The sequence below is a fragment of the Metarhizium acridum genome, assembly GCF_019434415.1.
Source record: "Metarhizium acridum strain ARSEF 324 chromosome Unknown scaffold_1, whole genome shotgun sequence".
In the NCBI taxonomy this organism is placed as follows: domain Eukaryota; kingdom Fungi; phylum Ascomycota; class Sordariomycetes; order Hypocreales; family Clavicipitaceae; genus Metarhizium; species Metarhizium acridum.
In genome coordinates this window covers 1,712,077-1,736,514 of record NW_027094015.1, presented here as the reverse complement: position 1 = coordinate 1,736,514, position 24,438 = coordinate 1,712,077, and the positions used below count along the sequence as shown (strand labels likewise).

At 50.7% G+C, this 24,438-nt stretch overlaps 8 protein-coding genes across 8 annotated transcripts; 2 read left to right on the top strand and 6 right to left on the bottom strand.

The window, feature by feature from the left end:
* Positions 1-768: 768 nt before the first annotated feature.
* On the bottom strand, positions 769-6,837 carry J3458_000481 (uncharacterized protein). The gene is made up of 3 exons (XM_007810860.2): positions 6,357-6,837; positions 2,899-6,258; positions 769-2,834 (listed from the first exon to the last, which is right to left on the bottom strand). The coding sequence occupies exons 1-3, from the start codon at positions 6,416-6,418 to the stop codon at positions 2,072-2,074; spliced, it is 4,185 nt and encodes a 1,394-aa protein (XP_007809051.2). The 5' UTR covers positions 6,419-6,837; the 3' UTR covers positions 769-2,071.
* Positions 6,838-10,958: 4,121 nt separating this feature from the next.
* Positions 10,959-11,276, bottom strand: J3458_000480 (uncharacterized protein; the record flags this gene model as incomplete). Its single annotated transcript, XM_066116156.1, has 1 exon — positions 10,959-11,276. The coding sequence occupies one exon, from the start codon at positions 11,274-11,276 to the stop codon at positions 10,959-10,961; it is 318 nt and encodes a 105-aa protein (XP_065978038.1).
* Positions 11,277-12,199: 923 nt separating this feature from the next.
* Positions 12,200-13,930, bottom strand: J3458_000479 (uncharacterized protein; the record flags this gene model as incomplete). The annotated part of the gene is made up of 3 exons (XM_066116155.1): positions 12,200-13,526; positions 13,721-13,792; positions 13,854-13,930. The coding sequence occupies 3 exons, from the start codon at positions 13,928-13,930 to the stop codon at positions 12,200-12,202; spliced, it is 1,476 nt and encodes a 491-aa protein (XP_065978037.1).
* Positions 13,931-14,030: 100 nt separating this feature from the next.
* J3458_000478 (uncharacterized protein) lies at positions 14,031-14,741 on the bottom strand (the record flags this gene model as incomplete). The annotated part of the gene is made up of 1 exon (XM_066116154.1): positions 14,031-14,741. One exon carries the CDS (start codon positions 14,739-14,741, stop codon positions 14,031-14,033), a length of 711 nt encoding a protein of 236 aa, XP_065978036.1.
* Positions 14,742-15,160: 419 nt separating this feature from the next.
* On the bottom strand, positions 15,161-17,271 carry J3458_000477 (uncharacterized protein). The gene is made up of 2 exons (XM_007810862.2): positions 16,087-17,271; positions 15,161-16,005 (listed from the first exon to the last, which is right to left on the bottom strand). The coding sequence occupies exons 1-2, from the start codon at positions 16,890-16,892 to the stop codon at positions 15,534-15,536; spliced, it is 1,278 nt and encodes a 425-aa protein (XP_007809053.2). The 5' UTR covers positions 16,893-17,271; the 3' UTR covers positions 15,161-15,533.
* A 661-nt stretch (positions 17,272-17,932) lies between these two features.
* On the top strand, positions 17,933-18,685 carry J3458_000476 (uncharacterized protein; the record flags this gene model as incomplete). The annotated part of the gene is made up of 2 exons (XM_007810863.2): positions 17,933-18,190; positions 18,245-18,685. The coding sequence occupies 2 exons, from the start codon at positions 17,933-17,935 to the stop codon at positions 18,683-18,685; spliced, it is 699 nt and encodes a 232-aa protein (XP_007809054.2).
* Positions 18,686-18,698: 13 nt separating this feature from the next.
* Positions 18,699-20,481, bottom strand: J3458_000475 (uncharacterized protein). Its single transcript, XM_007810864.2, has one exon. The coding sequence runs from the start codon at positions 20,121-20,123 to the stop codon at positions 18,795-18,797; it is 1,329 nt and encodes a 442-aa protein (XP_007809055.1). The 5' UTR covers positions 20,124-20,481; the 3' UTR covers positions 18,699-18,794.
* A 266-nt stretch (positions 20,482-20,747) lies between these two features.
* On the top strand, positions 20,748-23,572 carry J3458_000474 (uncharacterized protein). Its single transcript, XM_066116153.1, has 2 exons — positions 20,748-20,932; positions 20,996-23,572. The coding sequence occupies exons 1-2, from the start codon at positions 20,923-20,925 to the stop codon at positions 23,323-23,325; spliced, it is 2,340 nt and encodes a 779-aa protein (XP_065978035.1). The 5' UTR covers positions 20,748-20,922; the 3' UTR covers positions 23,326-23,572.
* Positions 23,573-24,438: the final 866 nt, after the last annotated feature.

Genomic DNA, 24,438 nt, shown 5'->3' with positions numbered 1-24,438 from the left:
GTTGTCCTCGTTTGTCTCAGTTGTCTTGGGCATGTGGGCATGTGGGCATGTGTGCGGAATAGGGATCAGGATCGAGCCGGTTGAGGCGGAGGGGAGGGCTGGTTGGCTCGGTGGATTGGATGGAGGGACGGAAGGATGAATGAATGAATGAATGAATGAGATGGGGGCGGATGGGCGCTTTGCCTTTCGTGTGTTGTGTTGTGTTGTGTTGCGTTGCGAAATGTTGGCTATGCGTTTTAAATAAGATGAATGGCACAATAAAATTAACGCCTCTCCAGTGGCAACACACTAAACAACACACGCACGCCGAATACAGCTCGAGTGTTTGAATGCCTGACCTAGATGGCAATGAATGCCCAAGTTGGCGTCGGTGTTGGGATGATGGGATGAATGGAGACGACGGAACTCACTTTGGGTACGTGGAACCAGAGGAGGAAAAAAAAAAAAAGAGGCCAAGACGTTGGTTGCAAGACCGTACGACGACCCAAGTGCCGAGTGGGTGACGGTGACGGGTGCCGGAGATCAATTGATGGCAATGGCAATGGCAAGGGCAACTTGTACATGGTGAAATAAATGCCAGTCCGGAAATACCAAGTGTGACAGGCGCAAGGGCGAGTGGCCACTTGTTTTGGGGACTCTCGCGACTTCTCGCTCACTCACTTACTCACTCACTCGGGTCTGTGAGACTCGGTACTTGATACTCGATATACTCGGATACCCGGGATCCTTTTGACACGTCGATACCCGAACGAGGGAGCCCAAGTTGTTGCCGTTTCCGTTTCCGTTTTGCCTAGTTGCCTGGCCGGCGGACAAAAGGAGGAGTCAAACAGGTTACTTCGTAGAATGAATGGATCATGACTATGAGATGCAAGCTATGTAAAAACAGCCGTCGACTATGCCGCCACTTCACACACTAGATGAACAACAGTTGAACCCTCCCAACTCGTCACCTATTTGCGTGAACAAAACCCTCAAGTACACAGCATGAATGAATGTCCGTCCCATATGCATTGCTTTCTCGCCAAGCTTTCGTCAGCAATGAGCAGCACAAGGCGGCTTCCTGTTTGAGACGTGTGTCAAAGACATGGGTACAAGAATAGCACCCCAGACATTTTTCCTTGGTACATGATTCTTGTCGTTCATATCCACACCATGTCCCGTCCCAAGATGCAATACCGTCGACTCTGCCCACCCGAGTTCGCTCCGTCACTTTGAGCAGCAAAGAGGAGGAGAGGAGGCTTCGAATGACGAGCGTGGAAACGAGAAGACAGAGAGAGAGAGAGAGGGAGACAAAAAGGGAGAAAACGCCACACCGCACACAATCACACACAAATCCCCTCTCTCTCCCCCCCCCCCCCCCCCCGCCCGTCGCCCCAGCAAGCACATACTATTCAATGGTTCGATTGGATGCGTTTGCGCGCTTTTTTCCCACCACGCTGCCACAGCCCAGGAGCACATCTTGTATCTGTAACTACGGTTGAACTAGGCCAACCGTACCGAGCACGTTTTGTACAAACAAGATGGCGACGAGCATGGATGATGGACCTATGTAGTTCGCGGGGCCCCCGTCGTCGAGCGCAACACGAAAATCGGGACCAACCACATGGACCGCAACATGAGTTGCTTGCCAATCCATCACACTCATTTATTACCCAAGCATCCGACACATCATAAAGAGCCCCCCCTCCTGCCCTCCAGGAACAGCTTTGGCGAGACAAGGCCCAGGTGCCGTCTGTCCAAATTCGACAGCCACCAGGCTCAAAAAGTTATCTGCTTTTGTATTTTACATTTACGTCACTAGTACAACTCGTCGGGCCCTTTTACGGCAAATGCTCATAATAGCCTTGAAAGTCGTTGATTTCAGGCCATCGGCAATGCTATCGACAAGAATATATCCACTCTTTATATGTAAACGACCAAAGCTATCAAGGTTCTTCATGTGTAATGCGGCATGTCTAATAAAATAAGTAACATAAAAAAATAGGCTGGGTTTCCATACCCCTTATGATACAGCGCCTGGTCCAAAACCAAAAGCAACAAAGCGAAAAAAAAAAAGGCAGTAGTTTTACTCTCATTTGCGCGATTCGCTGGTATCTCCTCCTTCATTTCGCTTTTCTGCCGTCTTGTTGTTACTATTATTCGAGCCTTCTTGCATTTCCTCCGCAGACACTCGGCCCGCCGGTGACCATCCGGCTCCAACACCGGCAGCGACAACGCCTGCCATGAGAGTGGTAGCGCGCACCGCCGAGTTTGAACGGGATCGGTTTGATCCTGATCTTGCCCCAGAGTTGGGTGTCGCAAAAGGCGATACATAGTTATCCTCTCCTGTAGGAGTTTGCGGTGCATGCATCGAGTTCGATCTCGAGTGCGACGGGCTGCGCGATCGCTGCATAATAGTTTCCCTGGGGTGTTGAATAGCAAACTTCAAGTTGTTTAGGCGGCCACCCTTGACCCGCCTGAGGAAGTTCAATTCGTCCCGCAACTCCGCCAGTGGCTCTGGGTACATCTCCATTTCTTCATCTGAGATGGTCAGCCCGGGTACAGAGTGCGACCTCTTCTTCAAAAACTCTGGCACCAAGGCCAGAATGATCCAATCGGGAATCAGTCGAATGATGATGCCGACGGGTATCGAGATGAATCCAAGAGCAATTGCGATGGCCCAGAGTGTGCCCCAAATCGCCTTGTCCTCAGGTTGATCGGCAATATGGAAAGCGGCACCACCAAAGAAGATAATAATCACCTGTCCAGCGCACATGATGATGCTGATGCCTATGAAGAACCAGTTCCTGCTGAGACCCTCAAAGATGTTGAACTTGTTGTCCAACCGTCGGTTGCTGATGGTGGCTGGTTAGCATCCTGGTCAAACAAACTACAAACTCGGGTTTGGCAGCCACTTACTTCCACTGGTTGAAAATTTGCATCCACACAAATGTGTTAAACACCAGCGTATTGATTTGTTCGGGCTCAGGAATGTCATCTGGGCCTGGGAGGGGCAAGATTCCCTTGGGGCTTCCATAGTACAGGAGGAATGTGATGGCGAGTTGGTACAGCGCCTGGCCAATAATCATCTTCCACATAGTGATAGAGATTATCGACGCGCCCTTGGGCTCAGGTTTCCTGTCCAGAACGCTGTCTTGTGGGGGGTCTGTAGCAAGAGCTAGCGCTGCAAGGGTATCCATGATCAAGTTCACCCACAGCAGCTGGACGGCAGTCAAGACAGACTTCTCCGACTCGCTCGAAACGGCAGTAACGAATGTCAAGACAACGGCAGTGATGTTCACAGTGAGTTGAAACTGGAGGAATCGCTTGACGGCATCGTTGACAGCACGGCCCCACTTCAGGGCTTTGACGATGCTGGCGAAATTGTCGTCCATGAGAATAATAGCCGAAGCTTCTTTGGCCACTTCGGTGCCGGCGATGCCCATAGAGAAACCTACATCGGCCATCTTCAGCGCGGGGGCATCGTTTGTGCCGTCACCCGTCACAGCAACCGTTTCACCCTTGTCCTTGAGTCGCTTCACAAGAATCCGCTTGTCTTCGGGGCTAGAACGGGCCAACACGTGGAGCTGCGGAATGATCTTTTCCTGTTCTCGCTTGCTGAGATTGCGGAAGTCGGGACCTTCCATGACGATGCTGTTGGGCTGAAGAATGCCACACTCCTTGGCGATGGCTTGGGCGGTAAGTTTGTTATCTCCAGTGACCATGCGGACGACGACACCAGCCTTCTGGCAAAGCTTGACAGACTCATAAACACCCTCACGGAGGGGGTCTTGAATACCAACCATGGCGATGAAACACATTTCTTGAAAGAGGTCGTTGAACTCGACATCGCTCCCGCCACCTTCGCCGCGACGAGCAGACTTGGGTGGCCAGACTTCAAAGTCTCTGTAGCAAATGCCAATGGTTCTTAGGGACCGGGAAGCATATGTCTCAATGAGCTCGGTGATAATTTTTCCATCCTGTGCTGAAAGAGTTGTGACAGAATCGTCAGTAGAGGGGTCGCTCAGCGTCCGGGTGCATTTTGCAAGTAAAATCTCGGAAGCCCCCTTCACATAGAGCCTGGCACCACCTGTAGGCAGCTGAACGACAATGCCCATGCATTTGCGTCCGGAGTCAAAGGGGATGACTTGCAGAGTCGTGGCATTGTCACGCTCTTGACTTACTGGGCCCATGCCAAGATGGGCTCTTGCTAGAAGGAGGAGAGCCGTTTCGGTTTTGGAACCAATGAAAGTCTGCTCACCATCTACTTCACCTTCAAATGCGGTAGAGTTCAAGGCAATAGATTTCAGAAGAAGATCCTTTACCGGAGCACTGAGCATGGAGGTAAGCTCGGCAGCAGAAACCTCGGGTGCAGCGTCCACACCGCCGCTCTCATCAGAGCTATCTTGAGAGTCGGGGCGCGCAGCGCCAAATCGCTGTGCTATGCCAATAGTGCCGGCCACGACCTGCATCTTGTTTTGTGTCAAGGTACCAGTTTTGTCAGAGCAAATGGTTGTCGCGTTGCCCATGACTTCGCAAGCCTTGAGATGTCGAACCAAATTGGCATCTTTCAACATGCGAGTTGTTGCGAAGGCTAACGCCAAAGTGACAGCGAGGGGCAATCCCTCAGGCACGGCAACGACAATAATGGTCACGACCACAATGAAAATCTCTAGGAAGTTTTGGCCCTTCTGGGCAGGAGTAACTGAGTCGGGAAGCTTGGGTAAACGAACGAGAAACTCAATGAAAAGGACGAGGAAGAGCAAGAGTCCAGCAGCGCCACCAAGTTTTGCAATATACGTAGCGATGACATTGAGCTTGGCCTGGAGAGGGGTCATCTCAGGGTCCTCATTGAGGGCCATGAGCGTTCGTCCGTATGAGGAGTAAATGCCGGTTGAGGTAGCCATGTATGTGCCGACACCTTCCATAATGCGGGCACCAGATTGTATAAAGGGATCCATCTTTTTTAAGCTTTCGTTATTTTGAATGGCCTGATAGACTTCGTCGGCGGGTCGCTTTCTGATAATGTCAGACTCGCCCGTTGTCTGAGACTCATCACACTTGACGTTGAAGCCGTCAATGAGTACACCATCAACAGGGACCAAGTCACCAGGCTCAAGATGAACCACATCACCAACCATGATGTCGAAAACCGATATTTCAGAGATCTGGCCAGAGCGTACCACTTTAATGTTGCGATCTTGCTTCTTCTTGTTCAGCTTAGCAAACTGGCGTTCTTTGGAATAATCGTTGAGAGACCCGACAATGACGACAATGGCAATGGCGACAATAATCGCCACACCTTCGACCCATTCGACCGCGGGCTCATCGCCATGACTCTGTCCGAATGTCTGATAGAGACCAACGCCAAGACTGATGACGGCGGCAATTGACAGCAGAATCAGGACCTTGTCGTTGTAAGTGATCCACATTAACTCTAGCAGACTCTTCCCCTTCTTCACAGGCAGACGGTTATCTCGAAAAACACGATATCGGTCAGCAAAGGAGTCGTTTCCTCGGGACTTGTTGGTCTGCATCCTCGCGACTGCAGCAGTGGTTGTGATGGCGCCTTCGGTAGCCTTCTTGTCGTTCTCGGCCGTGGCCTGTTCAAAAGTAACTTCGCCTTCCAAAAAAGTCTCATCCGTGCTCAAACCAGATTTGCGATCTGATCGGAGACCTTTCTCGAGGCCTCGCATGCCACCCAGGGCATAAAAGGCGGGTAGGCTCTTGGGATTGAACATTTTGTTCAACTGACCGGGGGAAAAAGCGAACGGATTCTTGTCGACCTTGAAATCGTCCTCGGTTCCGGTGTCCGGGTTCAAGGCTCTAGTGTCCTTCATAATCTTTTCGTTACCAGAGGCCTTTAATTTGTCGGTTTGGGTATAACTAGAGGCAACTACCGTCGTGTCACCGTGTGAAGTCACTGATCGGGCCACATCATCCGAATCCACTGAGTTCTGCCTTGACCGTAAGTGGTTGGGTACAGACAAGAAGCCCGCCCCTCCATCGTGCGTTCGCGATAACACAGGACTCGAAACATTGTGAGGACTAGTAGGCCTGTTCTCACGGCTATCGAACGAAGTGTCTGCTTGGAGTTCCGAACGTTGACTGTTGAAGCCGAATGGCGGCTGTTCAACAATAGTAGACGGGCTCACGGTGTCATCCTGAGGGGAAATGGGCGTGGCCATCGTTTGCGTTTGCGATTCTGTTGATTCGTGAGGCACCTCAACAATGTTACCACCACTATTGACAGCGGCCGTGTCAATGTTGATGGTCGGCCTGTGTTGTTCTCCGAGTTAGCACACAACGTAAGACTTGGACCAGCACGCAGATATATCAGACAACGTGGCAGACATCTGAGAAGAGGCAGCACGTACGCTCTTTGCCGCCGAGGGGCCGCGCCAGGCGGACGCGGCCCTAATTCACCACTGTCCGTCATCGCCTCTGGCACACAGCTGGACCAGCGGAGGCAGCTGGATGGCAGAGATGGGTCGTGATGACGGAGTCAAAGGGAGGCTATGCGGAAGCCTGTCTAGACGGGACCATGGAGATACCGTAGCTAGGTCGTAGTAAGAGAACGCGAAGGCGTAATGTCTAGGGAGAGGGGTCAAGGTAGGCGAAGATGAGGTTGTCCAAGGCAAATCCAGGCGTCAGAGTATCCAGGAAAGAAAGTTATGGCGAGTTTATCTCGTACGGGGACAGTCTGAACAAACAGCGAACGAACAACGCCCCGAAGCGGTTGCTAATAGACTTTAGCCAGGGAATCTAGACCATATCGAGCACAACGGGTGAAAACGATGTGAAAAGAAAGGCATTCAAGGAGTGAATGGAGCGGCAGACACAAGCAACAAGCCAGACTGCCGCCGGTGCTGCAGTCGTGTGCTCCAAGGTGAGGTTCGATGGACCTGCAAGTAAACCGAATCAGGCGAAGGTTGAGGCAGTGCAAAAAGAAGGCCAACTTGATTGGGCACGCCAGTGAAGGGTGGGGCCGCCAGAGAAAGAAACTTGGGTACTTGTGGTACTCCAGCTGCCACTCCCAAGATTTGGAACTGGGGATACCTCAGAACCCTGGCAACCCTGGTCAAGCCGCTCCGGATGATTGGAGATGTGGCGGCCCATTCAACGGCAACGGGGCCGGTCCTGTCTCGCTCAGATTTTCCGCGTAACCAGGCTGCTTGGTGACGAGCCGTGGCAACTGGCAACACAGGGACGAAGGGGCTCCAATCGTTACATGGCTCATTCCGAGGTCTTAGCTCTCGGGCTTTCCTTGCTGTTCTTGCTGTGCAAGGACAATTTTTCGGTGCCTTCACAGCTTCCAGTTAGGTGCCACCCAACCGACCCCCTTCTCAGGCTCCTCCTAACATTCACTCTGTGTGTGGAGTGAGTTCTCCGTGCAGTCCCAGGCAAAGACTAACGTGGGACAGCGTCCGAAGGCCTATGTACACGGACTGCCCTGGCTGATAACACAAGCCAAATACGGACAGCACAGAATATCTGCGGTTCCCAGCCCACCGTGCCGTATCATGGTGCATAGGCGTCGCCGAGTCTTTGCTTCAGGATGCTCCAGTGTCACCAGGAAGGCTGATGACGGTGGTTAGGCCTAAGAGTGGGATGGCTACAACGATGAGTCCACGACTCTATGGCCTATGCGGTGTCTGGTTGTTGGCTGATTCCACAGAATAGTGGTCATTGAACGCAGAAATCGAGTCCAGCTTTGCGGCCTGACCATCATGTGTCGCCGTCTGGTCTGGTAGGTCCATTCAATTGGGCAGTGCTCGTGCTCAGCACCCAAGACCACCATCATGTTGCTAATTGTTGAGCGACACTCCGCGTTACTTCGGCCCCAGCCAAGACTACCTACCTACTCCCGTCTCCCTGTGTTTGGTTTGGCGTGGTGCTGCTGGGCCACGACGCTGACACCAGACTGACTAAAGTCAGCGGCTTGGCCAAAGCCACCCCAGCATGTCCCTGATCCCAAAGTACCGCGCCACCGACCCATTGCGGGAAGAAGACTCCGTACGAGACCCTTTCCCCGATACCGAGTGCTGTTACGTGTCTGTGAGGCAGCCCAACCATGTTGTGAGTTGACAGTAGGAGGGATTCCATCAGGATCCGATGCCTGTGCCTAAATCGCATGATACCAATTTACGCCTTCGCGTTATGTCGAGAGGAGTCTCTGTTTAGCACTTACGGAGTACTTCTTTTCGACTATCACGGTTTGTCCAGTCGACCTCCAACTTCCGCCGACGGAATTGACCGGCGCTGCGACGGCGGCGGCGGCGGCCTCTCCAGTGGCAACATATCCTATACATCGACATCTACGGAGTAGATTGAATAGCAAATATGATGCGCAATGAGGATGTGGCTGAGCACTCAACGACCGTCATGATATTGTCAACGCCCTAATAGTGGGCGATTCTTGCTCAAGAATGTTCTTGGCGTGGCTTTCTCAACATGCCAGCGAAACGCCTACGGCTACGGTTGCCACAATCAGTTGTCCCGGAAACTCTCATCAAGAACGTGCAGACTAAAATACGGCCGTACATGATACGTACTCCATATAGTTAGTATTTGCAACGTCCCATCACTCAGCCTCAAAAGAAGACGAAGCATTAAGAATAAGTGGTCGTTGCACGAATATTCAGTCATGCTCATATTAGCGCCTTCGTCTCTGGCTGTTGCTATGACCGCCTTGGCATACGGTCATGGCCATGATTAACAGCCCAAAGTGTTCAAAGTGTGTCCCTTGCATCAACAGCACCATTTCCGGCACAACTGCTCCATATTTACTCCCCCTTGAACAGCCCTGAAGCCTGAAAGCGAGGAGCATAAGTGTGGTTGTCCAAACCAACCAGTTGCCTATGCAAGATTGCAGCCATCTATGACAGCTGCAATTTTAGTTATTAGAAACGCTATAAGTCAGTCAAGCGGTGTGCCGTGAATGTGGCTGTTCTCGGCGCGTTTCAAGGGCTTGAATGTGGCCTCCTGTTGTTTGATTAACAACAGGAAATGGCCACCATCCGACCGTTACCCATCCATCTGCCAGCCGCGTGCCATTCATCGAAGAAGTCAATCAATAAGTGGGTCAGAGACATCAGGAGCAGAAACATGACGATTCATCCTCATCGCGACAAATCGGGGGACGGCAAAGTTCTCCCTGTCACTCCAGAACACTTGGGTGTGGAAGCGGACTGCTAATTCAGCTCAGATCCATGGCTGCAGCATCCTGGAGCTATCCTGGAGCTATCCCCGTCCCGAGAACACACTTTAATCCCCTTAAGCTACTGCTGACACTCTCCAGCCCCAGCGGTCTGTCAGGACTAGTTCAGAATGATTGACCAGACAGGGCAGCAGGAACATGTAAGAGAAACATGAGCACCTTTGGTAAACGCCCCGCTGGCATCTCATGATGGTGGACTCATCGACCCGATCCCTGTTTTTTGGCCACCTGCTCCTCTTCAAGCCAGAACAACTAGCCAGTGTGGTCGATTGGGAGACAAAACACATCAGATTGTCGACTCGCGCATTGAGATTGCCTATTCGTGTTCCATGAGGCTCCAGACGTCATCGCAGGCGGAGGAGGAGCTCATTCAGTCCCATGCTAATACTACGCAACCTCCTCCCGTGGACCCATTGCAATCAAAAAGTTACTAAAGAGGCAAAACTCTCGTTTCAACGGCCTACCACATATGTCCCTGGAGAAATTAATTTTTAGCGATACTATCATCTACTCCGCAACATCCACCGCAAGTCGCGCACAGCAGCCTGTCTTCAAAATGCCTCAAGCTCCGGCATGGCTTTGGTTGTTGACTATCATGTCTTTGACGATAGTATCAAAGAGCCCCAGGACCGCCGGAAGCACCATGATGAACATTCATTCCATCAACCAATGATCAATCAGCAGCCCCGAGCCGCTTCGCATAATCTCGAAAAGCCCAGTCGTCGTCGGCCATCATCAGTCAAGTCCCGCAGATCAGGCCTTCTGGCGCCTGCAGCACAGCCTCACCCTTCAATATTTGTGTCTATCGTTGAAGCGGCTACGCCAACGGATTCAACCCTTTCAGCTTGCACTTGTGTTCCGCACCAGTCGACTGTATTTGTAATACTATGATCCATGAGGCTGCCGTGTCTTGCCATGGTCGAACAGAAGAGGCCCCATTTGTGTACCACGACTTTGCTGAGCTTCCTTACAAAAGGTGACATTTACCCTATTACTGCGTGGTCGGATCAATATCTGATAGAAGCCTTATCACGTCGTCTCATTGATGGCGGTTCCAGTTGAAGGGCGCCATCCTTGTCTCATGTTTTAGGTGGCCACGTCCAAGCGTACGGAGTATTGTATGGATGAGATGACACGCCGCACAGCTGACATGTCGTACGGTCACGTCGCACGTTGAAAGTGTAAAAAGGCTTTACGGATAGCAACACCATGCTTGCAACTCCCCTGGGCGAATGAGTTCTCGGCAACATATCATCTCGCAATACTCCGTAGCCACGGCCAGTAAAATACAACACAGCAGCTTAAAACAGAGTCCTCAGTGCCATCCATAGTAGACATGGTAATGAGCGCTCGACTCAGTATTTCAGTATTCAATGCCCGAATTCGTTCCCTCTTTCTCCCACTCCCAAACGCCTTCATTTGCCCCCGTGTCCCTTTGTGTTGCGTCCTCCCCCTCCCTATCTTCTGCATACATAGTCAACCCATATCAATTCCCTCTTTCCTAATCCGGCCCAGTCTGAGTGCTCAGCCTCAATCCATAGATTTCCCGCAGCGAGCGACTTCAGCAGGCAAAAGTTCATTTTTGCTACGCAACAACGATGCCCGGCAAACAAAAAATGGTTGTTTTGAAACGGATGCGTTGTTTCGTCGTAGCTTACCTAAACGAAACCGCAAGGAGTTTGACGTGGATGGTTGGCGATGCCTTCAAAGTTCACATGTACTTTGATGTACTTGCGGAGAAGAATCGACAAGGACCACTTTATAAGGCTGTGTTGATCTTGGCGGGGAGAGCCGTCTTGTTTCTCATCTGGCCATTTGATAGAATCAAAGCGTGCATGTTTCGAACATTTTCATTCCGTAGTATTCTAAGCGGTGAGGGCAGGCACCCTACCATGACTCTTTGAGGTGTCTCTGGTTCACGTCGCTTTGCCTTTTTTTTTATTGACGGGGCAGGGATATACCCAATACTTCTCAACATGAGCACCGTTGTCATCACCTCTTCGGTTCCTCCGCAGTCCAAAGTAACGCGATATCCTTTAGAGATGCCACCCTCGTATCTGCCAGCAGTGCCACACATCTCCCAATCGTTTCGATAAATCTCGTCGCCGTCAATCTAATCTCGCGTCGTGGGTCTGGTTCCAATCCGTCACAAGAGCAAACTCTCAAGCCTTTCACCAAGGGACCAAGATCGATCCCGGTTTTATTTGTGCTCGTGTATTCCGTCCTAGTTATACATACACGTGTATGCTTTGATATCCCTGCTAGCGTGTGCGTTTTCAGGCCTCACTTGCTTTCCGAGGATTTTTGCCGATCCAGTCGACCCGGGAATCTACATCCCGTTCGCTGAACGGACCCGAAGACACATGTAGTCACGGGATTGCAGAAGAGGAGAACCGAGGGCGCAGTGATCTAAGCCACCACCGAGGCACGTTTGCTGTGGTGGAGATGTGGTGATACAGAGGTCATGGCTGCATGCTGTTGGGATGTTAGTTTTGGAAGGGGGGGTACTTATTCGTTGCTTCACGTGTTTGTTCGAACGGCAGGCATGCAAGATAACGTAGTTTGGGTTGCAACATGTGAAGTGTGCCGGTGGCCGCATGCCATCAAAAACATGTACATGTAACTACCTAGGTACCTAGGTAGGTATGTAGTAGATGTGGACTGTGCTCGCCTCCAGGTTACTGCTAATTGAGGTTTCTCAGAGAGAACGCTGACGACAGATGGTATGGAAATATGTGAATGGCCTCATAATCGAGTACAGCGCCGGCTATTATCGCGATCCTCCCAGTTCTAGCGACAGTTGAGGAATCACTCGGAAATAGAGGTTATAGCATACAACTGCGGAAAACAAAAACAAAAAAATCTTGAATATCGACATATGATGTTCCTGCTTCACTCACGCACTACAACAATTCTTGCACATGAATTCTAAGAGTTTTTGAGTGTATCCCGTATGCCAGACCGTAGAGAAACAAACTCAACTCCCCTCCCATCATCGAATCACCTCTTCCCCAGATCAACATCCCTGGCCAAAACCATGTCCCCCTCATCGTCGCATTTTGCAACATCAACACCCAGGAATTTTCCAACACTGACTCTCATAACACCCCTCCAAAACCCTTCCACAATTTCGCTCAAGTCCCCGCCCGTTTGCTTGAAGTCTGGAAAAGCATTGACTTCCAACAACCATGTCTTGCCACCTTCATCAACCATGAAATCCAACCCAAACACCTCAAACGCATTCGGCAACGTTTGGAAATGAACTGGCATGGCCCGAGCGGCTGCCTCAAATACCTCACCCGTCACGCTGCAAATCTGCTCAAATATGCCAGAGAGCTGCGTCTGGGGCAGCGGCAGGTCCCAGAAACGCCGGACCGAGTTCTCGTTGGGTGATTCCTGGAGGCATGTGTTTGTAAGGAAGGATTCGATGTCGTCGGGGGATTGCCAGGGAGAAGAGTAGGTCTTTGCGGCGAAGAGGGCGAGCATATGTTTGTAGACATGGACAGTGAGACTGCCTGTGCAGAGGACGTAGGTCCGGATATGGAATTTGCGGTCATCAAAGAGGAGAGGCGGGTGGATGTAGGGTTGGGCAACAAAATGACGGAGGTGGGAAGTAGTGATGTAGTCAGCGCCCTCGTGGTGGGTGTCTTGGTTGTGAGTATAGTCCTCTTCGTCGTCGCTATCAGGGCAGTCTGCTTCCCAACGGTCAAAGATGTCTTGTAGTTCTTCCATTGTGCTGAATAGACGAATACCCTGCCCTCGATCGCTCATTCCGGGTTTCACGATCCACCATTCCCTTTTTGACGGCTCGTTGTCGTGGATTTCAGCGTTTCGATCCATGCTCTCTCGGAGATCGAAGGCTTCGACCAATGCGTCGTCTAGAAACTCGGCATAGTCGACCTCAAAGGACTCGCTTCGTTTGACGTGCTGCTTAAGCGGGGAATCAGGATTCTTCGCAACCCAGTGGTCTACGGTTGCCGAGAGATAATGCTTGCGAATTAAGGCCTTGCGGATCATGTAGCTGTTTATCAGACACGATGTCGAATGCGTTGCCGCAAACTCGAAATCAATTGATTCGTACGGCGTGATCTGTATTACTTTAGACTCCGGAGAGTCCAAAAACTTTGCTATTGAGAAGTCATCTGTCATTGAAACATTCGTGACGAGCTTGACCAAGCCTCGTGGAAATACGGCATTCAGTGCAGTGACAATAAGGGGCTGCACATAGGGATCTTCGTAGGCAATGATGGCTTGGAAAGCTGCACCTGCACCTGCCGCTTCACGGTTTTGCTTTGAGTTCTCTCTGAGTGGCAACAATTTATATGGACTAAAAAATAACACCATGGTAAGAGTACTGTCCAAGAAGTCTACGGACCAAGTATGCAAAGTGCATGATGTACATGTTCAGAGTTTCGCGTCTTGTATAGCTCATCGTCTCTATTTGTGTACGGCCCGGAATCCAAAAGAATCCAAAATGAGAAAGAAAAAAACAAAGAAATTCTACAAGGAGTGTTTACTTACGACCCAAAGTCAAACTCCGTGGCAACAGGTACAGGATGTGAGATCGCAAAGCTGGCTTTCATTGGAGTTATGCTTTTTCAAAACTTGTCAGCTCTCTAGGACATATGGAATATCAGAGCATTGGTTCTCTTACCTTGTGTTCCCGTCTCGGATAATTCGTCCATCGTTACCGGGACCAGACTCTTCTACACTCTTGTAAACATCCGCCATCCTTGGAGCCCACTTGAAATGCTTGTGCTTGTGTCCCTTCTTCTCCTGTAGGGTCGATCCGTTATCAATTTCTCCTTGTCTAATTCGGGCCTCTTCTTCGTCAGCGTCGCCAGTATTCACCATCAATCTCCTGGAAGCAGCTTCCTTCTTTCCAGTAATTCTGCAGCATATCCGCCCAGAGTGTCTTGTGCTCCTCGACTCCCTCTACCAGCGGGACATTGACACTATATACATCAACACTGTCGTCCGTGGGCCACTGCTTATAGAGAGCTTCTATAATCCGGACACCGTGGCGACAGGCAGCCTCAATAATAACAGGGTCGTGGTTCCTCGAGAAAAAGGCGAAACTGAGAGCAATGGCCTTCCTTCTGCAGACAGCTGCCTCCAGTGCAGCACCCAGTGTTCCAGAACTCAGAGCAAATACAGACGTCGTATTTCGCCCGTAATTGGGTCCGCTGATGACTAGGTCAATTGGGCCTTTATCCTGAAAGAAGTGGTACAATCCAATCTGGACACATGATGCCGGCGTACCATCAACAAGAACCCATTCGTCGGCATCAGCTGCCGTAGAGGGCAATTGACGTGTCGTTCCCTCGTTGTCCTCTCCGTGAATATTCGGTGAAGGGGTGTAGTACGTAGGTTTAAGAGTTTGCCCAATCATATGGGCTTTGCCGATCCATGAGCGCTGGGTATGAGGCAAGCAGACTGATACGATGTGCCCTGCATCCTCCAGATGCTTCACAAGACAGCGAATGTATGGCGAGGAGTGCGATGATGGTGGCCCATCGTCGTTAGTGACTAGGATATGCATAGTCGAGACTGAAGATCCAAAACGTGGTAGTATTTATCCAGTGGCCTCGTCTCGAGGAGTCAGCAAACCCAATGAGTAGTTCAAGACACAGAATAAACCCAAGAAATCGAAATCTGAAAATGAGAATGTCACTGAATTCATACAGTGACTCGATTCCTGCTTATCGTCTTCGACAATGGCGCAATTGAAGTAGCAAGAATCGATGTGCAGGGTGGGTGAAGAAAGACGGGCCATGTCTCAGGGTAGAACGAGGGGCACAAAAGTACGCTTCGGCGTGGGGCAGAACTTCCGCGGCTTTTATCCGCCGCCATGGTGATTACCAAAGTCCATGTAGCTGCATTATTCGGCAGATAAAGCTCCAGTGTCTTTGAGGAAATCGCACAGGCCACACGGAATAACCTGAAACTGGTCACGCATACGGGTGTTGCCTTGGTTGATATTAAAACTTGATAACACATTTAATTTTGAAAATCTCGTAAATCTATGTATGATACCTTCGTCGGAACTGAGCATTCTTGCCGCATAGCTTCAAATATCCTGTCCCCCTCCAAACGCCTTGATGGAATCGAAAACCTCGTTCATTTCCAGGTCAGATATAAGAAACAGTCAGCAATCCAGGATTGCGAAGAAGAAAAAGAAAACATCCCGTCAGCACGACACCATCCTCCAATACAACGACTCATTCCGCAGAGCCATTCCAAACCGTGGCAAAAATCTTTGAATACTTTCCAAGCCATATTATCTACTAGAAACAAAAATAAGGTCGTTTCATCAAGGCCCAACGTCCCGAGTCTAAGCACGAGCTCGTTTGGTGGATTCCGAAGCAAGACTCTCGCCGGCTCTCTTGGGTGCTGGCGACTGGCTCTTGTGCTCCTTTGTTCGAGGCCACGAGTCGAACGGACTCTTGCGACCTGTGCCTTTCATGGGCGTATCCGCCAGCTTATTTGTAGAGCGGGTTGTGCGTCTTGTGTCAGGAGGGGAAACGGGTGCATATTTTGGAGCTTCCGGGGTCTTTGCTGGAAATGAATGTGCTTTCTTGGGTGTTTGAGGGACTTGTTCGTCAGTCAGGTTCATGTCCTCCACGTCAGTCAAGGCTTCCTCATCATCCTCCGCAGTAGTCTTTTGCGTGGGGAAGAGGAGTCGAGGCTTCACAGAAGCACGGGTGAGGGGTCGGTTGAGCCGCGATTCGTCATCCTCGCCAGAGGCAGCAACCTCTTCAGACTGGTCCTGTTCAGAAAACTTGCGGAAGAACTTCTTGCCACGACTAAACCGCTTGTTAGCATTATTATTTTTTTTAAAAAAAAGAGAAAAGAAAACAGATACGAAATAAAAGCTCAAGACTTACAAGACATAAACTATACCATCCTCGCGACGAGCAGCCTCGTCTATTGACTGAACCCCCTCGCCAGGAATGCTAACTACTTTTCGCCGGCTTTGTCTCTTACTTGGTTCGGCCGCCGCGGCCGTGCTGCCATAAAATGGGTTTGCTTCATTGTTGTCCTTTTCAGGGATACGGTCTTGCGAATCGGTGAAAATAGTGATGGAGTCCTCTTCTTCCTCGGCCGTGAAACTCTCCATTGTAACTCCGGAATATTTCTTAGATCGTCGCTTCCTAGGAGATGGCAAGACTTCTTCCTCAGAAGAGAAGAGGTTTCGGGCAAAGGATTGAATGCTGGCCGCAGTCTTTTCATTCGGTGGCTTTTGAGGCGTCTTTGATGGCGTGGGCAGCATACCAGCAGCTTGTGAAACCGAAGCAGTCGTCGAGCGTTGCACGGCTTTGTCTACGTTGAGGCCAAGCGCGACGGCAGCATTAGCAGTTCCTTCAGCAGTCAAAGATGCAGGCACCTGACGGCGAGAGTCGAGAGCGGGGTGTGACCTCTTGCGAGGGGACGTCACTGGTGAAACCATGGGGGCGCCAGTTTGAGTGAGGCTCTTTTTCGCTGTTCGTGGAGAACCGAGTTGCTGGCGGTGGGAAGCTCGAGGTGAAGGGGTTCGATTGGCGGCTCTTTGTGAAGACAGTCTTGCCGACTTGCGCGGAGGAGAGTAAGGTTCCCAGCTATCATGAAACCCTAGTTGAGGTGCAGGAGGAGTTCGGATAGTGCTGGGCGGAGAAGGCGTTTTGGCGCCGGCAGGTTCATTGGCGAAAGCCATTATTGAAAGGTGTATGCGGGTGTCAATGAGGCAATAATGCGTACGATGGTATGCGATCTGGCGCTCTGCCTTGGATTTACAGCCCTACCACGGTGTCTAGGGCATGGAAGCGGGTGCCCGAGTGGTGCCAGTCGCAAAGAGAGCCTAGAAGTCGAGGGCAATTATCAGGCAGCGGCAAGGCAAGGTTGACAGGAGTGAAGAAATGCTGAACAATAAGGCCAATTAAACAGTCGAATCGATTAGGGAAAGTAGAAGTAGAACGCTGTGGGATCTTGACGGCAATGCGCAGAATTAGTGTTATTGTCAAAAATCAGTAAAGATGAAATGTGTTAATGTATGGAGCATGGGAGGAGAAGGATTCAGCATTCATTGAGCTCAGACTAGATGTAAGTAGGAGGCTGGGAGGGGAATGCGTGTGCGTTACTGACAACTGCGGGCACCAGCCCCCCTGCTTTCTGCGTTTTGCTGTTTGGTCTCTGGCTCACGGCAGCCCAGCCGTCGTCGTCCATTTACTGTGTGCCCTTGACTCTTTTAGCGCATGTGACTGGCCCTTGGATCATAAGACCCACTAAAATCAACCTCACAAGCGCGCCTCCCTGCTTCGCTCGACGCGTCTGTTTCGCGCCATTGCTGGCCAATCAGGGAAAAGGAGTGGTCGACAATCTAGATCAAGGCTTGCCCGGCAGTCGCTGTTATTGCTGCAACCCTGCCGTTGTCCCTTGCCTGTTTTGCATTGCTAGTAACAACTATCTTCATGCAGATTTACGGAGTGCGGGCCCCTCAATCAAATTTGGACCCATGATCGATTGACAGCTTGACCTTGAAGCTCAAACGAACCAGCAACGCCCCTCGACCACACGGTGACGCGCCGTATTCTGTGCCGTCAGGCATAACGCCACTCCATGGCCATTCTCAACACACATAACAATTCTAGTCCCTTGACTCTGGCCACCTTTAGTTCTATTTCCTTCTGATTATCTAATACTGCCTCTCTGCCCCGCGAAACACCCGGCACGTACTCTGTACATACGCACGAATCTATGGCGGACGACACCGAATACACCGAGTCTGATATCTGGGCATCGCCCTCCCACGATGCTCTGCTAGCTGCTCGTCCAAAAACCCCCAAAACCCCCAAAACCCCAAAGACTCCCAAAACTCCGACGGGTCCAACCCCGGCACCAGAGACTGTGAGCCGGGATGACATATTGCGTAGAGAGCTGGAGGGTGTCAGAAGTGTCAATGAAGGCATTGAAGGCGTTTTAGGCACGCTGAATCGAGCGGGTGACAATATGCATGTGAGTAGGAAGAAGACCTCGTCATTTTCTGGGTTCCTAATCCCATGATGCTAGGTTGTTGCCAAGACTGTCGCCAATGCGTCAACTTTGTTGAACACGTGGACGAGAATACTATCACAGACCGAACACAACCAGCGCCTAATCCTTCATCCTGGCTGGAAAGGCGTGACCCAGGACTTGGCTGAACAAGAGGCTGAAGCGTTAGAAAAGCAGCGCGCTGCTGAGCGCAAGGCTGCAGAGGAGGAGCAAAGACGAGAGGAATTGCGCCGCCGAAGAGAAGAGGAGGAGACTGCTAGAAGATTGGCTCCCTCGACTTCCAGAGGTACACGGGGTTTGAGAAGGACTCGGAGCCGCGGAGGAATTGCTACTAGAAGTGGCACGACGGGAAGTCGTCTACCAGAGCCACCTACATCAAGCTCATCAAGAAGTCGTGGAGCTTCAGGGGTAGGTCGTGGGATACGGTCAACGCGAGGTCGCACACGGGCCACAAGATGAAGACGGTTTATGTTGTTGATGATGTGAATATGTACGTTATGCGTTACATGGCGTTTATAATATTGTTGGCATCCTAGATACCCAGTTATGAACTGTTAAATGAATTGCTTTATTTCGCTTTAAAAAAATGACTGAGCTTCATCATCCCACTCGTGTTGACCTTCTTGAGCTCTCTAACGCCACGGCTCTCATTAGCTTTACGCTTCTTCTCCTCTTCTATTTTTCGCTTCTTCTCCTGACGAAGTGCATCTTCCTCTTCGTCCCGCATTCGCTTCCTCGAATAGTCAGCCGTTGAATTTGCGGCAACGGCTTCAGCACGCAGCTCAACCAATTTAGCTTGGTACTTGTCCAGCGGTGAGAAGTCGACTGAGCACATATCTTCCTGGGACAGGTGGCGCTTTAGTTGTTCTGCAGTAGTGGCGGGGATATAACGGGAGCAAATAAAATCAAAAGCGACGCGGAGTCTCTGGAGCGCAGTGACTTCCGCAGATGCTTGGATGGCAGTCATGGCGGCGTCTTCGGCTTGGCCACCTTCAACAAACGATGTTGCCGCGGTGGAAGGTTGCGACACGAACGATGAATTTGAGTCGGCCGTCACAGTCGTTGGTTGAGACTGAGCGGAATCGGTAACAGGGGTAGAGACCTCGGATTCTGTTGCAACTTCGACGGCCGCTTGATTTTCGCAAAGTTTAGCTGCCAAGTTGCTGCGATGTAACAAAATCGGTGCCTCTAATGCCCTCTTGACGAACTTCTCTTCCAAAGTAGGCGGCAGACCTCCATCGCTCATCCTCTTGGCCTTTTCAAGGATCGTAGCAACGAGTTTCTTCTCGCTGAGTCGGAACATCTTCTCGTCACCGGCCTCTACAGTGTCACAAATGATCTCCATTCTTGACTCAATAAGCGCTCTGGTTGCCTCCCATTGTAAAATTTCGGACAAGTGGGAGCTTTCCTCGGGGAGTTTGTCAAAGTGGTCATCACTTGACAAGAAGAGCCTCTTCTTCTCATCTGAACCCTTTTGCACCGTGGCATCGACCAATGACGGTAGAACCAGGAAGAGCGCATCTATCGTAGTTGCGACAAACATGTCGGAGGAAGATACTATGTCGACATGCGGGCCTGATTCCTTCTTGTCTGTATTGTCATCGCCCGCATCGGCTCTGGTCTCGATTAGCCAGCTTCGAGGTGCCGACTTGGGGGCTGAAATCTTGGTGAATTCGTGGATGCCGGTCTTGGGACAGACGAGATACCGTGATGGTTTGCCATTTCGCGGATGGGGCAATGTGACTATGCGTGCTTCTGGAGTTGCAGTTTTTGGTAAGATGAATATGCCCGGTGATGAGCCATTCCTGGGTGTGAGGGTGTATTTGGAGGCGAGAGTGGCGGCTGGAGTGTCTGTCGACTCGCTCGCGGCTGGTTTGGTAGACCTCGTTCGCGGCATGGCCTAGTCTCATGCGATCAACTGGGATCAATGGCGTAATTGGAAGGAGTGTTTCCAAAATTTTTGGGCAAAAGGGAGACAGAGATCTATCAGAATGGGTTTCCAAAATCTAATCCAAGGAAATCATGGGCCATTGATTATGTTTCGAAGTAAATTGCGGCCTTGGGAAGAAGTCTGAACGTGAGCAAGAAGATGGGAGACGTTGGTGTAGACCTGGCCAGGTACCTGCATACGACACGATGCATCAGTATGCTAGCGTATTCTAGGTACTAGGTACTTGTGGCCATGGCCAAATACTCGGGCGAGCAGACTGTAGAGTGTTCCGGGGGTAATTGACGCGTCTGGTTCTGAGGCTGCAGGGATCTGGACGCGTAAAGCGTGTCACGAGACGAGCACTTGAGCTAACATTGAAGCACAGTGCGGTCTGGCCAAGAGCCAGGAGCCGCAATGGCCCATTCGAAGGGTCGCCGGCACTCAGCCTTTGATGTTACCCATCTGAGCCCATACGCTAGCACACCTTATCGCGGAGCTGCATCATAATTTTCGATATCGATCTTTTTAGCTTTGACGGATGTAAATTGATTTCGCTTTGATAAGCAGGCGAAACCATTACATTTGTACGTTGAAAAAAAAAAGGGCCTGGAGTACTTCTCCAGCTCGATGGCTTGGGCTGCCTAACGGCCATAGCCGAGTGTACGGTTATGCGCCTTTGTTGCCCGCGGTCTTTCGCTTCACTTTTGATATTTATTCGAAATCCCCTTTTCTTGCTGCCGAAAGGCTGCTACTGTGAGACCACGTGATGGCACCGGGTGAGCATTCAATCCCAAATTAGACTGCTATGCGACTTCTTGACTGACGCATAGGTGCCGCAGATCCTGAGCCGCAATGGCCGCCTCGATCTCCTCACGAAGCCCTATTAAGTACACCTGGCGGACGTCAACGATACCGCGATATGATGAACCGAACGTCACCGTCACCTTCGCCCATGAGAAGTGCTCGAGCATTGGCGGCTATTACTTCATCACCCGGCGCTGGTCTAGGCATTCAATTATCAAGGGGGGGCGACGAAGACGACGAAGACGAGGAGACATTGCAGCTGAAGCTTCAAGAGATACAAGCAAAGTTGAAACTGAAAAGACTCCAAAATGTAAAGGCTAAGGAAAAAGCCGCCTCGCACAGAGACGGTGAAGCAGATGCTCGGTCAGACCCTTTTTTGCCCAGCCCAAATCGTCGTGCTCGAGCACGCACACCAGGCGCGGATGAGAATGTACGACCAGCTTCCCAAAATCAGGTAACAGTGCCTGCATCACCTGTTCGAAAACTCCAATTTCTGCAACAACAAACGTCGCCAAGTAGGGTACTCTTGGGCATTGATAAGGGGTTGAAAGCCAAAGATGTGTCTCTCAAGCGCGCCCCGAGCCAAAAGGGAAACAAGCCGGGGACTTCGTCTCAGATTGGAGGATATTTGAATCGATCTAGATCAGTGCATTCTCCTGCTTTATCACCAGAGACTGCAAGACCACTGAGCTTCAATGAGAGACTGGCTTCAGCACGGACGGAGGAGGCTGCTAGAGCGGAAAGGATCGATAGAATACAAAGAGCGCGCACCAATGCGTTCAGCATTGGTCAGGATGAGATGGAACGGTTCAAGAAAAGCGCAGTCGAGATTCCAGACGAACCGTTGCCCCCGCCGACATTTACTCGTGAAGAGATCTTGTCACAACCCGCCCCAGCAGCTTCCAAGTTACCTCGAAGCAAGACTACGCCAAGTCTTCACCAGCCACGGCCAGATTCTCATAACTCAAATTTATCATCTTCGACTTTGGGGGCAAGCGCTGCTGATGAGTCGTCCGGGACGGACGAAAGCTCCTTTGAGTTCTATTCCTGTCTCCACCTCTCAAAACGGATACTTCCACACACTGTCGTTACCCGACATGTTTCCAAGAAGAAAATACTCAATATTAAAGACCTTTTAAGAGATGTAAAATCACCCGATTACGCTTTGCCGGATGTGGAACAAGATATTGTGGTATTTGCTGTTGTGGCCCGCAAATCGGAGCCGCGAGCACATAAGCCCACTACAAATCAAAAGCAAGAAGATCGAGGAAAATACCTCGTTATGACACTGACAGATTTGGATTTTGAGCTGGATCTCTTTCTATTCAATTCTGGATTTACACGGTTCTGGAAACTAACAGAAGGCACTGTCGTTGCCATCCTTAACCCGAACATTATGCCTCCGCCGCCGGGGCGGCAAGACACTGGTCGTTTCAGTCTGGTCATCAACTCGGACGAAGACACAATATTAGAGATTGGCTCGGCTCGTGACTTGGGTTTCTGTCAGTCCGTGAAAAAGGACGGCGAGCTCTGTGGCGCATGGGTGAATAAGAAGAAGACACACTTTTGTGAATTTCACTCCAACGAAGCCATTCGAAAGCAACGATCGTCGCGAGTAGAGGTCAACTCCAGTGGCTTTGGAGGCTGGGAGAAGCGGAGCAGATTTGGCTTTGGGCAGAAGAAGGACGAGAAGAAAAAAGGTTCAAGCAACTACGACTGGGAGACCAGGACGCAGTGGTTTGCCGCGCGATCTCTTAGTGCAGCAGATCTGATTGATGGCAAAGATCGCGGTGCAGCCGACCGGAAAGAGAAAGCCGAGTCGGTCCAAAGAAGCCTGGAAGCAAAGGAAAAGGAGCGTGAGATGATGAAGAAGCTGGGAAAAATAGGCAACGCCGCAGGACGAGAATACATGGAGCGAGCCGGGCTTAAAAGTGCCGCTAGCCAGAGCCCTGCGATGACAAACCAGACCAACGGATCCGTACCAGACCAGGAGGCCCAGGAGGCCCAGCCTGCGAAACGTGATGCCCTATCCTTGGGCCTAACTGGCAAAGACCGGACGATTCATCTCAGCCCCATCAAGCGCAAACGACCGGATAGCTCGCAAGCGAGTTCTGTCGTAGGCAGCACAAACTCATCCTCAACGGCCGCTGCATTCGGCTGGGGCTCCAACCTCCGAAACAAGTTATCAAAAATGAAGGAAGGTGAGAAACTACACAAGGGGGGAGATCCTCCGCCAGTACGTAAAAAGACACGTTTTGTTACAGAGAAGGGCATCCGGGAAGCGGGAAGGGAGAGTTTGGGTATGGATTTCTCAGAGAGACAGATTTCTCTCGATGATGATGACGATGAATTGATTATTGTATAACTTTGCATTTTGGACGGTCCTACAAAACAAACGCGGCAAACGCGGCATAGGAGAGGAAGCATGTTTTTGCTTCTGGTAGCATTTATTGAGCAACGTGGTTCTTGGTTTAACTAGAATTGCTGAATAGCATGACTTATGACAGGTCACAGAATTGTATGGGTTCTTGTTTCCAGTTGTTACTTTAGACGGAAGCCCTGCTAGGTTGTGCAGATCTTTAAACAATATTGGGTACCATGGGCACCATCGACTCTCACTGCCCGCTGATTCCAATGACACGCAGAAGATATATTCGAAACCACGGAAGGCGAGCTTGATGTGACCCTCAGTCAGCCTCACGTCCCCTTTCGGAAATTCGGACATGGGGGATTTCATATCTGGCTGCGACGGCTTCATCTGCCATGTTCTTATATCTACCCGCTGCGAGGTTGATCGGGAAAGCTGGTCGGAAACATGGGAAACATTCAATAAGTGTCGACAAGCCCAAGATGATGTGTGGAAATCGTACAACGATTCTTATTCAACTCTACACAGCCTATCTTCCCTTGGATAAGCGTTGTTGCAAGGCCAACAAGATGCAAGCCTCAATGATGATCTCTTCTGCACTCACCACCAGCCTTCTCTATCACAGGTCCAACGAACGGCTCGCATACAAGGAAAGGATGGAAAAACGAGGCTGTGTTTGCACATCCAAACGCATCCAGTCGAATTGTTTCTTTCTCCTTACCAGGGTTTCGGTGCGTGTGCATCTCAACCGGAAACTGAAACTGTCAATTTTCACAAACAACCAGACCCGGGCGGATCGGATCATTGCTAGTCTAGGCAGTCTAGGCAGATATTCTGGGGAATACGGCTGAAAAAGAAATTTGGAAAAAAGAAACGGGGGGAGGCCAGTTATGAAGAATGTTTGAGCTTCTGAAGCATAAGCTCAGCTGAGCATTAAGATGCTCTCTTTGCTACAATGCATGGAGGCACAGCATAATGGTACACTTGTCATTATGCTATGAGACACGAGAGGCCGCTTTTCCCCCCCCATCGAGATTGCAATTTGACTTTACGAGGCGCATGAAGAGGGTCATGTGCAGTTGAACAGAGCTCGGGTTTCACAAACCGTTT